Here is a 17876-nt window from a genome sequence, read left to right as displayed (position 1 = left end):
CATTTTAGATCGGGGGGCCACATGTAGAAAAATCTACTCCCAAGTGGGCCGGACTGGTAAAATCACGGCACGATAACTTAAAAATAAAGACAACTTCAGATTGTTTTCTTTGTTTAAAGATAGAACAAGCACATTCTGAAAATGTACTAGTTATAGTAATAATAGTATTCTACCTTTATTTGTCGTTATTTATACTTTCTGAATGAATGATGTGATAATGTTCATCAGCCAGCTCATTGGTGGTCATTTTCAAGCTATCAAGATATAAAAAATGATATCAAAATCAAATTACAGGATGTTATTTATGTAGTTTGCTCATTTTCCTCAAATGGTGCACTAACATTTGTTTTTTTTACATTTATAGCATAATCTACAAAGATACAAAAAATTGCTATTGGGACATGGAGTGGACACATTTAGAACAGCAGTTTATTTCATTTCAAAATTTTGGCTGATTTTTATAGTTAGCAAACTCATCCCACGGGCCAGGTAATGTTGGACACCCCTGATCTAGACCGCAAGGATGTGTGTATACATGGATTAAAATCATCAGCGCTGTGATGATAATGTAAATGAGGCATTTCTAATCACTGCTACGTTGGAATTCTTATTATCGTATTTTTCGGAGTATAAGTCGCACCGGAGTATAAGTCGCACCTGCCAAAAATGCATAATAAATAAAGAAAAAAACATATAAAAGTCACACTGGAGCCCGACCAAACTATGAAAAAAAACTGCAATTATAGTCCGAAAAATACGCTAATATTGATACTGTTGTTGATATTATTCATTTTAGTTTTGACTACTTTTGGATTGTTTTGTGTCATGTTTGTGTGTCCTCTCAATTGCTCTGTTGATTGCTATTGTGAATGTTGCTGGGCCGGGTTTGGTTTTGGAATTGTATTATTATGTTTTATTTCGTTGGACTGATTAATAGTAATAACAAAATAATAATAATAATAATCATCAGTATCCTTTAATAAAGACATTGGGTGCACAGGTCGTCATCACGCCATTAAAAGATCATTTAGTGTGTGCACACAAATCCTATTCACGCAACCATATCCTTCACAGAATGTTAAACCTTGAAGGCCTCAGTCTATTAATAAACCACCAGTGAGGGTTTATTGGAACTCCGGCAGCCATTTCAGCACCAGAATAGACACACCTCATTGGCCACCTCATTAGATACACTTGGACATTAATGCAAAAGGGATTTTTTTTTTTTTAAGTCACACTGCAAAAACTGAAATCTAAGTAAGACTAAATATCTCAAATAAGGGTGATATTTGCTTATTTTCTGTCTGATAAGATAATTCTTCTCACTAAGCAGATTTTATGTTATAGAGTGTTTTACTTGTTTTAAGGGTTTTGGTCCTAAATGATCTCTGTAAGATATTACAGCTTGTTGCTGAGATTTGATGACCTATATTGAGTAAAACATGCTTGAAACTAGAATATCAACTGTTGCAAAGCTGCGTCATCAACACTCACAAGTATAAAACTACTTTTTTAAAGCAGTAATTTCTTACTTCAAGCATGAAAAAAAACAAAAAACATGACGTCGAGCGCATATCATTATGTCAAGATAATGGCACAAGCATTTACTTAATTTAAGAATATTTTTCAACATATTGAGCAAAAAGGACTTTTTTTTTTCTACCAAGAAAAGTACACTTGTTAATAGTGAGAATATACTTATTTTAAGGTATTTTTGGGTTCATTGAGGTTAGCTAATTTGACTTGTTTTGGAACGTCTTGACCAGCCGAATTTTCTTGTTCTATTGGCAGATAATTTTGCTTAGTTTAAATAAAATACCCCTCATTTTTGTATTTTGTTTTTTGTTTTTGAACACTGACTTTTTGCAGTGTAGGCTATTTTTGATTGCCACTTGTCCTGCTCTTGTAACTAAGGGTATGTTTACACCAGTACAAGGTTTGTCAATGGATTTCACAGCGCTAAAAAAACTCATTGTCTAATTTGCAGAATTGACACATTTACATGCAGTTTTTTTTTATGCTCTGGGACAGTGTTTTTCAACCTTTTTTGAGCCAAGGCACATTTTTGTCATTGAAAAAATGCGGAGGCACACCACCAGCAGAAAACATAAAAACATTAAACTCAGTAGCTGATATTGACAATAAAAAGTTGTTCTCGCAAGTTTTGGATAAGAATTCAAACCATAACCAACCATGCACGACTATAGCTCTTGTCTCAAAGTACTGTCACATCACGCTGTGACTTATTTGGGGTTTTTTGGTGTCTTCCTGTATGTAGTGTTTTATGTCTTGTCTTGCGCTCTTATTTTGGTGGCTTTTCCTGTGTTGTTGGTAATTTCCTGTAGAAGTTTCATGTCTTCTGTACATTGTTGATTGTCATGTCATGTTCGGAGGTAATTTGTGGACACCGTCTGCTCCACACGCTGTAAGTCTTTGCTGTCTTCCAGCATTCTGTTTTTGTTTACTTTGCAACCAGTTCAGTTTTAGTTTCGTTTTGCATAGCCTTCTCTAATGCCTTTTCTTAGCGGCACTCGCCTTTTGTTTATTTTTGGTTTAAGCCTTAGACGGACGCCTTTTTACCTGCACGCTGTCGTCTGCATATTATGATCACAACAAACCATGTTCCCGACATCTACAAAGCAATTAGCTACCGGCTGCCACCTACTGATATGGAAGAGTATTACATGGTTATACACCGACACTCAACAACGGCACATTTGTAGATTATTATTACTGGTTTGCAAAAAATATTTTTAACCCAAATAGGCGAAATTACATATTCTCCCACGGCACACCAGACTCTATCTCGCGGCACAGTGGTTGAAAAACACTGCTCTGGGAAACAAAAAGTGAGCAAAAAAACATGAAACTCAAAAAACATGTTTGGGAATACAAACACATTAGGCGGTTTCTTCTTTTTGCGCGTATTTTTAATGTCACACTGCAAAAAAGTCAGTGTTCAAAAACAAGAAAAAAAAAATACAAAAATGAGGGATATTTTATTTGAACTAAGCAAAATGATCTGCCAATAGAACAAGACAATTTGGCTTGTCAAGACCTTCCAAAACAAGTAAAATTAGCTAACCTCAATGAACCCAAAAATACTTTAAAATAAGTATATTCTCACTAATAACAACTGTACGTATTTTCTATTGTTTCATTGAAAATAAAACAGCAAAGTCCTTTTTTTTTTCTGTCTTGCCTCTCCCTCTGTTGCGAGTTTGTCGTGATTAAATGGAACGTGTTTATGTGTGCATTGCAAATTTGTTTTTTTTTCCCTTGGACTGAGTCTGGACCCCCTCCCGCGGGTCCAGCCTTTGACTGAAATGTTTTTACTCTTCCCCCCTTTCCCAATATCACCTTTTTCCCACCTTTTTTAAGGAGCGCGGTAAAAATAGCTGCTCCGTTGGCGGTCTCGTCTTGTCTCCCTGTAACATATGTCTGCTCTTAGGGGGACTGTGCCAAAAATATACTTTTCAGTTCTTATGTGTCTTGTGCATGTTAAGAATTGACAATAAATCATCTTGAATCTGTTTTAATTATGAGACACAATTGTGTCAAAGTCATGATTTTATTTTTCATGCTTGAAATAAGAAATTATTACTTTAACACTTGTGAGTGTTGATGACACAGCTTTGCAACACTTGATATTCTAGAACAAGTATAATACTCTGACATAAAATCTTATGTATGGCGGCGGGACTTGTAGGGACTCGAACCTGGGTAGGTATTTTGGACAAAATTGGCACTTTTGACCATTTTGGCTGCCTTTTCCCCTCTTCTTCCCCGCCTTCCTGTGCACCATTGCTGGGTGTGTTTTGGACATTTGGACAAAAATAGTTTCAAGCATGTTTTACTCAATATAGGTCATCAAATCTCAGCAACAAGCTGTAATATCTTACTGAGATCATTTAGGACCAAAACCCTTAAAACAAGTAAAACACTCTAACATAAAATCTTATGTATGGCCAAGCATAACACACCCAGCCGAGTCCAACGGGGTTAGGGGGATAAAAGTTGGAAAAGTCGGCAAAAGTCCCAAAAATGTTCAAAATACCTACCCAGGTTCGAGTCCCACAAGTCCCGCCGCCGGCCGGATGCCCAAAATGTACAAAACGCACCCAGCAAAGTCTCACGGGAAGGCGGGAAGAAAAGTGAGAAAAGACGGTAAAATGTTCAAAAATCACACCCGGGTTCGAGTGCCACAAGTCTTAAGACTTGAGGCACTCTATGTGGGACTTGAACGTGGGTAGATATTTTGAAAATTTTTGTGACTTTTGCCGACTTTTCCAACTTTTATCCCCCCTCCCCGTGGGACTCGGCTGGGTGTGTTATGAACATTTTGGGCATCCCGGGACTCGCACGGCCGGCGGCGAGACTTGTGGGGACTCGAACCTGGGTAGGTATTTTGAATATTTTTGGGGAATTTTGACGACTTTTCTCACTTTTCTCCCCCACTTCCCGTGGGACTTTGCTGGGTGTGTTTTGGACATTTTTTGCATCTGGCGGCGGGACTCGTGGGACTACAACCTGGGGAGGTATTTTGGACAAAATTGGGACTTTTGACCATTTTGGCCGCCTTTTACCCTCTTCTTCCCCGCCTTCCTGTGCACCATTGCTAGGTGTGTTTTGGACATTTGGACAGAAATAGTTTCAATCATGTTTTACTCAATATAGGTCATCAAATCTCAGCAACAAGCTGTAATATCTTACTGAGATCATTTAGGACCAAAACCCTTAAAACAAGTAACATAAAATCTGCTTAGTGAGAAGAATTATCTTATCAGACAAAAAATAAGCAAATATCACCCTTATTTGAGATATTTAATCTTACTTAGATTTCAGTTTTTGCAATAAGCTGGTGCACCACAACCATACATTTGTAGCAATCTTTGTAAAAGGGCATGTTTTGATAGCGCGTCTGTGCTAATGCCGTAGCCCCCATGCTGCAAGAGAAGCGTTGCATAAATTAGCCCAACCTGTTCTACCGCTAAGACAACATAACACGAGACTTTCACTACCTTAAGCACATCAGTGGGGTTGGCGATGGAGGAGGAGATAACTCCAGAGAGAACGCCACACAGGACGTTCGTCAACAACGTCTCATCTGTTAGGGAAGAGAGGTAGTCTTTAGATGCCAGGCAGCAACTTTTTGGCTGTCATGTTTTAGCGTAAACATTACAAAAGTAGGCACGTGTCGGGGGGAGAGGCTTAACCCAATTGTTCATACGAGTGTGCGCACGCCTCACCCTCAGGCCTGTCAACCAGCAATCTCTTGAAGCTCTGGTATGTTCCAATTTTGATGGTCCCATAAGATGCCTGGCGCAGCATGGCGGGAGCGATTCTGTAAAAGTCAAATTCATTTGTGTTATCCAGTTCCATGGCTGGAAAAAGGAAGCAGGAATATCACCAAAAAGATAGGACGAATGACAATGACAGATGCATTTTTTTATCATAAGGTGGGCAATATTACTCATTTGCAGAGGTGGGTAGAGTAGCCAGAAATTGTACTCAAGTAAGAGTACTGTTACTTTAGAGATTTATTACTCAAGTAAAAGTAATGAGTACCGGTAGTCACCCAAATATTTACTTGAGTAAAAGTAAAAAGTATGTTGTGAAAAAACTACCGTATTTTCCGCACTATAAGGCGCACCGGATTATTAGCCGCACCTTCTATGAATTACATATTTCATAATTTTGTCCACCAATAAGCCGCCCCGGACTATAAGCCGCGCCTACGCTGCGCTAAAGTGAATGTCAAAAAAACGCTGCGCTAAAGTGAATGTTAAAAAAACAGTCAGATAGTTCAGTCAAACTTTAATAATATATTGAAAACCAGCGTTCTAACAACTCTGTCCCAAAATGTACGCAAATGTGCAATCACAAACATAGTAAAATTCAAAATGGTGTAGAGCAATAAATAGCAACATAATGTTGCTCGAACGTTAATGTCACAACACACAAAATAAACATAGCGCTCACCTTCTGAAGTTATTCTTCATTCGTAAATCCTTCGAATTCTTCGTCTTCGGTGTCCGAATTGAAAAGTTGCGCAAGCGTGGGATCCAAAAATGGCCGGCTCCGCCTCGTCGAAGTCATCGGATTCAGTGTCGCTGTTGTTGTGCAGCAGTTCTGTGAATCCTGCCTTCCGGAAAGCTCGGACCACAGTTGTGACCGAAACTATCTGCCCAGGCATTTACGATCCACTGGCAGATGTTGGCGTATGTCGACCGGCGCTATCTGCCCGTCTTAGTGAAGGTGTGTTCGCCTTCGGAGCTGTGTGAAAAAAGCCACCCGGCCTCTTCGCGTAAACTTCCCTTAACCACTCGCTCATCTTTTCTTCATCCATCCATCCCTTCGAGTTAGCTTTTATGATGACGCCGGCTGGAAAGGTCTCTTTTGGCAAGGTCTTCCTTTTGAATATCACCATGGGTGGAAGTTAGCATGGCAAGCTAGAACCACAGTGAAGGATGACTTCTCATTCCCTGTGGTGCGAATATTCACCGTACGTGCTCCCGTTCCACAGGAATATCAGTTGCTGTGAAATACGGTAGTAATCCGTGTGCGGATGGAGAGATTGCGTCTTTTTATGAACCGGATCCTTGTCCTTTGTAGGAGCCATTTTGTGGTCTTTACAGATGTAAACAGGAAATGAAACGTACGGTGATATCCGCGCGTTTTTTCTTCTTCTTCCGGGGGCGGGTGGTTGCTTAAAGCGCTTCCTGTTCTATGGGGGCGGGTGCTTTCCTTGGCGGTTGCTTGCGTAGAAGAAGAAGCGCTTCCTGTTCTACCGGGAAAAAAGATGGCGGCTGTTTACCGAAGTTGCGAGATCGAAACTTTATGAAAATTAATCGTAATAAAGCGCACCGGGTTATAAGGCGCACTGTTAGCTTTTGAGAAAATTTGTGGTTTTTAGGTGCGCCTTATAGTGCGGAAAATACGGTACTCAAGTACTGAGTAACTGATGAGTAACATACACACACATATCATATATATATATATATATATATATATATATATATACATATATACACATACATTGATATATACAGTATATCATTTATATTTATTTATTTTGCCGTTTTTGTTTACATGTTAAAGGTGTTTTAATGAATATACATGCATGTTTAACACATATAGATTCCTTTCTTTCATGTTGACAAGAATATAAGTTGGTGTATTACCTGATTCTGATGACTTGCATTGATTGTAATCAGACAGCAGTGCTTAACGTCCACGTGTTCAAATGCAGGAGAAAAAAAGTTCCTCCTTTCTGTCTAATACCACATGAGAGTGGTTGGTTTTTGGTATCTTATTTGTCCAGCTTCCATATTCGTTTTCACACACTTTACAAGAAATACATTGGCGGCAAATTCCGTAGCTTGCTAGCTTGTTTGCGCTGGCTTTCGGAGACTCTTATTTTGAAAGCGCAGGCGCGATGGAGCGGCACTTTTATTGTGAAGACAGGAACTGTGCAGTCAGTCTTTAGGCTTGTGACGGGATGTACGTTTGAAATAAAAAAGGGTATTTTTTCCTTCACACTTTTGATTGATTGATTGAAACTTGTATTAGTAGATTGCACAGTACAGTACATATTCCGTACAATTGACCACTAAATGGTAACACCCCAATAAGTTTTTCAACTTGTTTAAGTCAGGTCATGTGACCGCCTGGCTCTGTTTGATTGGTCCAACGTCACCAGTGACTGCATTTGATTGGTGGAACGGAGTGAAACGTCACCAGTAACGCAGGCACTTTGAAGGTCTGTCTGACAGACCAAAACAAACAAAGCGTGCATTAACAGATCGATAAAAATTAGTAGCGAGTAGCGAGCTGAATGTAGATAAAAGTAGCGGAGTAAAAGTAGCGTTTCTTCTCTATAAATATACTCAAGTAAAAGTAAAAGTAAGTTGCATTAAAACTACTCTTAGAAGTACAATTTATCCCAAAAGTTACTCAAGTAGATGTAACGGAGTAAATGTAGCGCGTTACTACCCACCTCTGCTCATTTGGGTATTTATACGATACCAGGTAAATAAAGGGGCAGTATTGCCAATGCCGATATGTTTTACTTTGGAAAAATCATCAAATACTGATTGTTCCTTTAATGTGTTATCAATACATTGATAATAAAACACAAACATTATATATATATATATATATATATATATATATATATATATATATATATATTTTTTTTTTTTTTTTTTTTTGGTCAAATATATTTGTCTTGTTTTATTATCAATGTATTGATAACACATTACAGGAACAATCAGTATTTGATGATTTTTATTATTATTATATATATATATATATATATATATATATATATATATATATATATATATATATATATATATATATATATGTATATATATATATATATATAAATCTCCTGACGATTGAGGGTACCCCCCTCATGAAACAGGCCTGTAGAGATGAAATAGTCTTGTGATTTTTTTTCCCCACACATACATATATATATATATATATATATATATATATATATATATATATATATATATATATATCTATATTAGGGCTGCAACTAACAACTAATTTGATAATCAATTAATCTGTCGATTATTACTTCAATTAATCGATTAATAATCGCATTAAAGAGACAAACTACATTTCTATCCTTTCCAGTATTTTATTGAAAAAAAACAGCATGCTGGCACCATACTTATTTTGATTATTGTTTCTCATCTGTTTGTAAATGTTGCAGTTCATAAATATAGGTTTATTCAAAAAAAATAAAAATTTTAAAATAAAAATAAAAACATTTTTAAATAAAATAAATAAAAGTAGCCTCTGCGCATGCGCATAGCATAGATCCAACGAATCGATGACTAAATTAATCGTCAACTATTTTTATAATCGATTTTAATCGATTAGTATATATATATATATATATATATATATATATATATATATATATATATATATATATATATATATTTAATAATATATACCGTATTTTTCGGACTTTAAGGCGCACTTAAAAGCCTTAAATTTTCTCAAAAATCGACAAAAGTGCGCCTAATGTACGGAATAATTCTGGTTTTCTTACCGACCTCGCAGCTTTTTTATTTGGTACATGGTGTGATAAGTATGACCACTAGATGACAGTCACACATAAGAGATACGTGTCGACTGCAATATAATGGCAGTCTCACATAAGAGTTTTGTTATTCAATATACTTTCAGTTTCTTGTATTTGACCAGATTTAGATATGGTACTGTATTTTCCGGACTATAAGGCGCACTTAAAATCCTTTTTTTCCCCTCAAAACTCGACAGTGCGCCTTATAACCCGGTGTGTCTAATGTAAGGAATAGGTTTGGTTGTGCTTACCCACCTCGAAGCTATTTTGTTTGGTACACGGTGTAATGATGAATGTGACCAGTAGATGGCAGACACACATAAGAGATATATGTAGACTGCAAGATGATGTCAGTAAACAAAGCCAAAACTTTAAAAAGTTCCATTGAAAATATAGAACATTACACACGGCGCTCAAAAATCTGTCAAAATGTTTTAGTACGACTTTGGTAAGCTATGAAGCCGCACCGCTTGATGGATTGTCAACATATGAGTATTATTATGGTGTGTGCAAATGGCACCTATTAGCAGACATTATCTGGTGTTTTGTTTTGCAATATTATGCAAAACCGACTTTTCTTACCTTCTGGTATCTGCTGATGTGTATTTAGGATCTCCATAAGTCCTCAAAATGTGCGCGCGTCCGTCATTGTAGTCCGTGGTGACACCGTAGTCGATAAACTTCTTCTTTTTCTCTATCTTCTCGTTAAGGAGCATTCAACTGTTCCCATTTCTATTATAAAGTAGCCTAAAGTTCTAACTTATAGCTATCATTAGACTCACTATGAAAGCGCTAAAACATACCGGTGTGGTGAGTTTACATTATTCACCCAGGGAACTTTAGTTATCAAAGAGTTCCGGTCGGACGGTTTTTCATGGGACACATTTCCGCCCACAAAACGGCGCATCCTGACATTCATCCTCCGCTGTTGCCATTTCTAATATAAAGTAGTGTAAAGTTCTTACTTATATCTGTCAGTAAACTCGCCATGAAAGCGCTAAAACATACCGGTGTAGTGAGTTTACATTATTCACCCAAGGAACTTTAGTTATTAGAGTGTTCCGGTCGGACGGTTTTTACACGGGACACATTTGTTAGTGAGCCACGGATGAGGAGATGCTGCTCCGTTATTGATTTAAGTAAAGTCTGAATGTCATTAAAACAGTTAGCGCCATCTTTTGACACTTCTTCCACTCCCATCCTTGCACGCTACACCGCTACAACAAAGATGGCGGGGAGAAGACGCTGTCGAAGGTGAGCCACGTAAATAAGACCGCCCACAAAACGGCGCATCCGGTAGCGACTGTCAGAAAGCGGCTTGAAGATGATCTGTAAAACATCATCTATGCAACATTTTGACCAAAGAATCACCATCACATGTTATGTAGACCACAAGGAAGTGTTTTACATTTAGAAAAAAAAAATCATACTATGACCCTTTTAATGCGCCTTATAATCGGTGTGCCTTTTGTATGAAAAAAGACCTGCTCATCGGCAGTGCACCTTATAATCCGGTGCGCCCTATGGTCCGGAAAATACGGTAAATTTATTTAGATAATTCTCATTTAAAAGTATGTTATCATTCATTTTATTGTGTATTTAGCACCCCCAGCGACCCCAAAAGGGACAAGCGGTAGAAAATGCATGGATTGATTAATATTGTTCACCAACATAGTTATTACTATATTTGTTACATAACAACAACAACCAAATAATTAGAGGTGGGGGAAATAATCGATTTTTAGATGCATCACAATTCGGACATGGGCGATGATAAAATCGATTAGTAAAGGTCAATAATCAATCGATTTTATTTATTGTAAATAAAGTAATGCAGACAGTTCTAAAATGTGGCTGACTGCAGCGAGCTACCTCACAGAGAGATCCGAGCAGCTCCTTTTATTAGAGCATGCTTATTTTTCCAGTTTTGCACACATTTCCACGAATTTAATAAATATGAAAGAAATGTAAAACTGTATCAATGTACAGTACAGGCCAAAAGTTTGAACACCTACTCATTTTAAAGTGTTTTCTTTATTTTCATGACTATTAACATTGTAGATTGTCACTGAACATGTTTTACATTCTAGTTTCTTCAAAATAGCCACCCTTTGCTTCGTTTACTGTTTTGCACACTCTTGGCATTCTCTCCATGAGCTTCAAGAGGTAATTTTTTCTGAAATTCCCAATGAAATGAATTGAACATTCTTCAACATTCCACAATTCCCACATTTTTCATATGATTCAAACTGTTCCAACTTCAAAATATTCAGCCTGTTCAGGAATTGTGTGCTCTACTTCAACAATTCTAAATAAAAATTCCCGGATTTCCCATAATTCCTTATTTTTGTTTGCATTTTCCCCATTCAAAATTAATTGCCCATTTTTCAAACTTTCACAATCCCCACATTCTTCAACCCATTCAAACCATTCCACCTTCAACACATTCCACCGTTCTGGAAATTCAAACTATCCTTTTTCCAAGTAAAAAAAAATTCCAGGATTTTCCAGAATTCCTGGTTCTCCAAAGCCCTATTTCCACCCTTTTTTCTGGCGACTACTCCTCCCACATTTTTCAACCCACTTCAATCGTTCCACCGTCAAAACATTCCTCTTAATCAGGACAAAAAACAAAGTTGTTTTTTGAACTGGAAAAATTCCCAATTTTCCCGAAATTCCAGGAATTCCGTAATACCATTTCTCAATTCAACATGTTACTATTTCAGCATTTCTCGACTGATTTGAAACATTCCAACACCAATTATTTCAACTCATTCAGACCATTCAAGTTTTTTTTACCATTTTCAAAAAAATTCCCGCTTTTCCCGAAATTCCCATTTTTTTCTGAAATTCCAATTGAAATCAATGGGACATTCTTCAAAGTTCCACAATTCCCACATTTTTCATCTGATTCAAACTGTTCCAACTTCGAAATATTCAGTCTGCCCTACTTCAAAAATTCTAAAAAAAATTCCCGGATTTCCCATAATTCCTTTTTCTTTTTTTTTTTGTATTTTCCCCATTCAAACTTCCACAATCCCCACATTCTTCAACCCATTCCACCTTCAACACATTCCACCATTCTGGAAATTAAAACAACCGTTTTTCCAAGTTAAAAAAAATTCCAGATTTTCCCGAAATTCCCTAATACCATTTACTTTACATTTCTTGCCTGATTTAAACAAATCTAACACCAACCAATTCAGCTCATTTAGGACATTCATGCTCCTAATCATTTTCAATAAAATCCCGCTTTTCCTCAAATTACCAGGAAGTTCCCTTTGAAATGAATGGCGACATTTTTCCAAGTTGCACAATCCCCACATTCTTCAACCCATTCCACTATTCTGGAAATTCAAACTACCCTTTTTCCAAGTTAAAAAAAATGCCAGATTTTACCGAAATTCCCTAATACCATTTACTTTACATTTCTTGCCTGATTTAAACAATTCCACTACCAACCTATTCATCTTATTAGGACATTCATGCTCCTAATCATTTTCAACAAAATCCCGCTTTTCCCCAAATTCCCAAATTTCCAGGAAGTTCCCATTGAAATGAATGGCGACATTTTTCCAAGTTGCACAATCCCCACATTCTTCTACCCATTCAAACCATTCCACCTTCAACACATTCCACCATTCTGAAAATTCAAACTACCGTTTCTCCAAGTTAAAAAAAATTCCAAATTTTCCCGAAATTCCCTAATACCATTTACTTTACATTTCTTGCCCGATTTAAACAAATCTAACACCAACCAATTCAGCTCATTTAGGACATTCATGCTCCTAATCATTTTAAACAAAATCCCGCTTTTCCTCAAATTTCCAGGAAGTTCCCTTTGAAAAGAATGGGGACATTTTTCCGAGTTGCACAATCACCACATTCTTCAACCCATTCAAACCATTCCACCTTCAACACATTCTACCATCCTGGAAATTCAAACTAACGGTACCCTTTTTCCAAGATAAAAAAAATTCCCGATTTTCCCGAAATTCCCTAATACCATTTACTTTACATTTCTTGCCTGATTTAAACAATTATAACACCAACCAATTCAGCTTATTTAGGACATTCATGCTCCTAATCATTTTCAACAAAATCCTGCTTTTCCCCAAATTCCCAAATTTCCAGGAAGTTCCCATTGAAACGAATGGGGACATTTTTCCAAGTTGCACAATCCCCACATTCTTCAACCCATTCCACCATTCTGGAAATTCAAACTACCCATTTTCCAAGTTAAAAAAAATTCCAGATTTTCCCGAAATTCCCTAATACCATTTACTTTACATTTCTTGCCCGATTTAAACAATTCCACCACCAACCAATTCATCGTATTTAGGACATTCATGCTCCTAATCATTTTCAACAAAATCCCGCTTTTCCCCAAATTCCCAAATTTCCAGGAAGTTCCCATTGAAACGAATGGAGACATTTTTTCCAAGTCGCACAATTCCCACATTCTTCAACCCATTCAAACCATTCCACCTTCAACACATTCCACCATCCTGGAAATTCAAACTACCCTTTTTCCAAGTTAAAAAAAATTCCCAATTTTCCCCAAATTCCCTAATACCATTTACTTTACATTCCTTACCCGATTTAAACAATTCCAACACCAACCAATGCATCTTATTTAGGACATTCATGCTCCTAATATTTTTCAACAAAATCTCGCTTTTCCCCAAATTCCCAAATTTCCAGGAAGTTCCCATTGAAACGAATGGAGACATTTTTTCCAAGTTGCACAATTCCCACATTCTTCAACCCATTCAAACCATTCCACCTTCAACACATTCCACCATCCTGGAAATTCAAACTACCCTTTTTCCAAGTTCAGAAAAAAATCCCGATTTACCCTAATACCATTTACTTTACATTCCTTACCCGTTTTTAAACAAGTCCAACACCAACCAATTCATCTTATTTAGGACATTCATGCTCCTAATCATTTTCAACAAAATCCCGCTTTTCCCCAAATTCCCAGGAAGTTCCCATTGAAACGAATGGGGACATTTTTTCCAAGTTGCACATTCCCAACAATCTTCAACACATTCCACCATTCTGGAAATTCAAACTACCCTTTTTCCAAGTTAAAACATTTTCCAGATTTTCCTGAAATTCCCTAATACCATTTAATTTACATTTCTTGCTCGATTTAAACAATTCCAACACCAACCAATTCAGCTAATTTAGGACATTCATGCATTTTTTTTATTTATTTTTTAAATCCCGCTTTTCCCCAAATTTCCAGGAAGTTCCCATTGAAACAAATGGGGACATTTTTCCAAGTTGCACAATTCCCACATTTTTCATCCCATTCCAACATCAACACATTCCACCATTCTGGACATCCAAACCAACACTTTCCCAAGTTCCAAACTAAATTCCCTGGAAATTCAAACTCTTCAACATTCAAACCATTTTCAAAATTCAAACCATTCTTACATTCATACTACATACATTATGTCAGCATTTCACTTCAACTAAGCATCTTCTAGTTCTAGTATCGATTTCACACTGATGCTACCCTTGGTATCGACAGGGCGGATATTTGGATCCGCCCACCCCTACTGAGAGAAGTGCACTTTAGGAGGAAGTGAGTCCATTTACGGGAAAATAAACAGTTAATGTACCTACCCGGAATACAGCGCTCGAACGCCCTCCTCCCGTGCTATCCTGGCGATGGCGTGCAGCATGCCTCGGTAGCGAATTTCTCGGTATTTACTGTCGCCCACTTGGCCTTGCACCTGAAGCCGCGTCTTGGCCAAGTCGATGGGGAACGTACCTGCAACACACACCGCCATGATGTCAGGACCGGATGTAGGGGCGACGTTGACAGCCACGCCACACTTCACTCACCGCACTCCGCCGTCACGGAAGCCAGTCCGCCGTAAACGAAGGGTTTCCAGTTGAAGCTGGACATTTCGACTCGCAATGAAGCGTCGATAAAGTGATAATGTTTGTTCGCTAATGGGCGGGCCTGGGTCGTCGCCGGGCTCTGAACATGCGGATTCCTTTTCCCCGCTCCTCTCTCTTTTCGTGTTTGGGGAAGACGCCCCGCCCCTTGGCCTCCTATTGGCTACTACTACAAGTGACCACGCCTCTGGCGTTGCTAGGAAACCGACCGGGCGCTGTATTGAATAGTACAGTAGCTCATAGACATCTTATAAGTAGACGCAGCATTGGCTGCTGTGACGCGAGAAATCGGGCCGCCATCTTGAAGTGGTGATGAGGAGCCGGCGAGCAGCCTAAACAGGGAGAAAACAAAGATGCCGGGCTGGTATTCAGCGTTTTGTTGTAAATAGGAATCGGGGGGATTACTTTTCACAAGTAAGATTTAACATTAACGTACTATCGGTTGTATTTTGTGAAAAGAATATTACCACAGAGTTGAGAAGGAGCAAAGATCTTCAATAGTACTGACATCGTAGCCGCTAGACTTCCTTTTTATTGTCATTCAAATTTGAACTTTACAGCACAGATAAGAACGACATTTCGTTACACAAGCTCATGGTAGTGCAGGATAAAAAAGCAATAAGGTGCATATTGTCGGAGGCAGATATTTACATATATCCAAATTTAAGTGTTACTTCTTTTTATTTCATAATCATATTGCAAAACAGCTAGTGTTTTTCTTCCAATTGTGGTCTTTTGCTTGTCTGCAAATACTGTGTGCTAACCTTGAATATGGAATGTAGGAAAGAGAGATACTCCTTCTTCTTATCTATTCTTATGTCCAGGTGCGGAGGACAATGGGCATGTGTTTGGGCTGGAGGGACAAGACTGCGAGGGTGGGAGAGAGAGAGACTTTATAGAATAGAGGGTTTCCATTTTGGGGGGCAGACCATCTTAGCTGCGCGATTGAATGTTCTATGCTGGACTAGTCTCAGTATATTTACAAAGCTTTGCAAATATATTACAAAATACCTATTCTGTCTCTGGTGGTTCTTCTACTCAGCTTTAAGTGTCGTAAAGAGCTTGGGAGCGACCAGCGACTTGAATTCCCTGGGAGGAACAACTGGTCCAAACGCAACAATATATAAATAGATAAATATATATAAATATAAATAATATATAAATATATATATAAAATAAATAAATATATATGCATCAATAAATAGATTACTGTGCAGATAAATATATTGCACTTTTTCAAATGTGTCCACATTTATGGATGTATGTTATATTGTCTTTTTTATTCCAGCGAGTTAATCCATTTTGGGGGGAGTTGAGGGGATAATTTAATTATGATGCGTCCTGAGGGAAGAAGCTGTTACAGAACCTGGAGGTTCTGCTTCGGAGGCTGCGGAACCTCTTTCTAGAGTCCAGCAGTGAAAACAGTCTTTGGTGGGGGTGGGAGGAGTCTTTGCAGATTTTCTGAGCCCTGGTCAGGCAGCGGCTTTTTGCGATCTCCTGGATAGGAGGAAGAGGAGTCCTGATGATCTTTTCCGCCGTCCTCACCACTCTCTGGAGAGACGTCCAGTCTGAGGCATTGCAGGCTCCAGTCCAGACAGAGATGCTGTTGTCAAACAAGAGTATGACCATAATAATAGAACTGCTTGTCAATGAAATTAATTAAATTTAAAAATGTCGTAATAATGCAAACCTATGGATGCATCATGCCTTCAGTGTGCATATTGTATATAGTTCTCTGTAAATCTATGATATTTTCTATTTTGTCTTCATTATTTTGTCAGAATGCACCAGATTGCTTCATTTGTATGTGAAAATCACAGCCCCACCTAAAACAAAATTCACCAGCCGCCTCTGATTATGATGCTTTCTCATTTTAGACAAAGTAGGTTCTGGGGAGCCTGGCTGCCCTGATGGAACCATTGCTGCAGGGTACGTGAGAGATTCCTGGGACAAATGGAGAATCATGTGCCTCTCAGTCCTTTCCATTGAGGACGTGGAAGACATCTACCTATTTGGAACCATGATCGCGGGGCACCTGCTGATTGGGCTGGGCATTGCTCTGGTGTATCGTAAAATTCGTAAGACGATGGCAGCCACTCAAGGAGCCCAAAAGCCGTTCGTCGCAATGGACGGATTGGGCAGGGCTGTGGGAACACAGACTGTGGCGATTTCTGAACTGAATCGCAAGATGGATCACATCATGGAGAAGCTTGCTGTAAAGGAAGGTTTGGACATGAGAGCCAGCATGGACGAATAGAACAGACAAGTCATTGTAATGCTTTCTCGAGAAAAAATAAAAATCCTTATCTACGATTTGACTCCCCCGAATGGCCTTGAGACAAGAACCGGCTGTTCTGTAATCATCCCCTGAGGAATTTCAAAGATGGACGCTTTTGACCTCCCTCCCTCCTCAACGACACCTGGGAGTCGATTTTTGCTTGCATTGTAATTACTAATAAAAGCCCCCCCCCCCCTCTGTTGCGAGTTGTGATTATATGTAACATGTTTATGTGTGCTATGCTAAATGAGTTTTTTCCCCCTTGGACTCAGTCTGGACCCCCTCCCGAGGGTCCAGCCTTAGACTGATATGTTTTACTCTTCCCCCCTTTCCCAATATCACCTTTTTCCAACCTTTTTTAAGGAGCGCCGTAAGTGGCTGACCCGTTGGCGGTCCCGTCTTGTCTCCCTGTAACGTATGTCTGCTCTTAGTGGGACTGTGCAGAAAATGAAATTTCAGTTCTTATGTGTCTTGTACATGTTAAAGAATAGACAATAATAAAGCATCTTGAATCTTGAATTGTATAAGACAATACTTTCTTAACAGTATAATTGTAACCAGGAATAAGTCTTC

General features: G+C 38.4%; 1 protein-coding gene across 1 annotated transcript in view; it reads right to left on the bottom strand.

Annotated features, from left to right (window-relative positions):
- Positions 1-15210, bottom strand: part of LOC133580843 (kidney mitochondrial carrier protein 1) — a 42711-nt gene extending 27501 nt beyond the window's left edge. The window contains exons 1-4 of the mRNA XM_061935073.1: positions 14969-15210; positions 14747-14894; positions 5250-5344; positions 5022-5107 (exon numbers count right to left, since the gene is read on the bottom strand). Coding sequence (XP_061791057.1) covers positions 5022-5107; positions 5250-5344; positions 14747-14894; positions 14969-15032 — 393 coding nt within the window. The 5' untranslated portion in view covers positions 15033-15210. The remainder of the gene's footprint in view (positions 1-5021; positions 5108-5249; positions 5345-14746; positions 14895-14968) is intronic.
- Positions 15211-17876: the final 2666 nt, after the last annotated feature.

Source organism: Nerophis lumbriciformis, linkage group LG03 (genome assembly GCF_033978685.3).
Source record: "Nerophis lumbriciformis linkage group LG03, RoL_Nlum_v2.1, whole genome shotgun sequence".
Taxonomy (NCBI): domain Eukaryota; kingdom Metazoa; phylum Chordata; class Actinopteri; order Syngnathiformes; family Syngnathidae; genus Nerophis; species Nerophis lumbriciformis.
The sequence above is the reverse complement of the archived record's forward strand: the minus strand, read 5'-3'. Positions and strand labels throughout refer to the sequence as shown.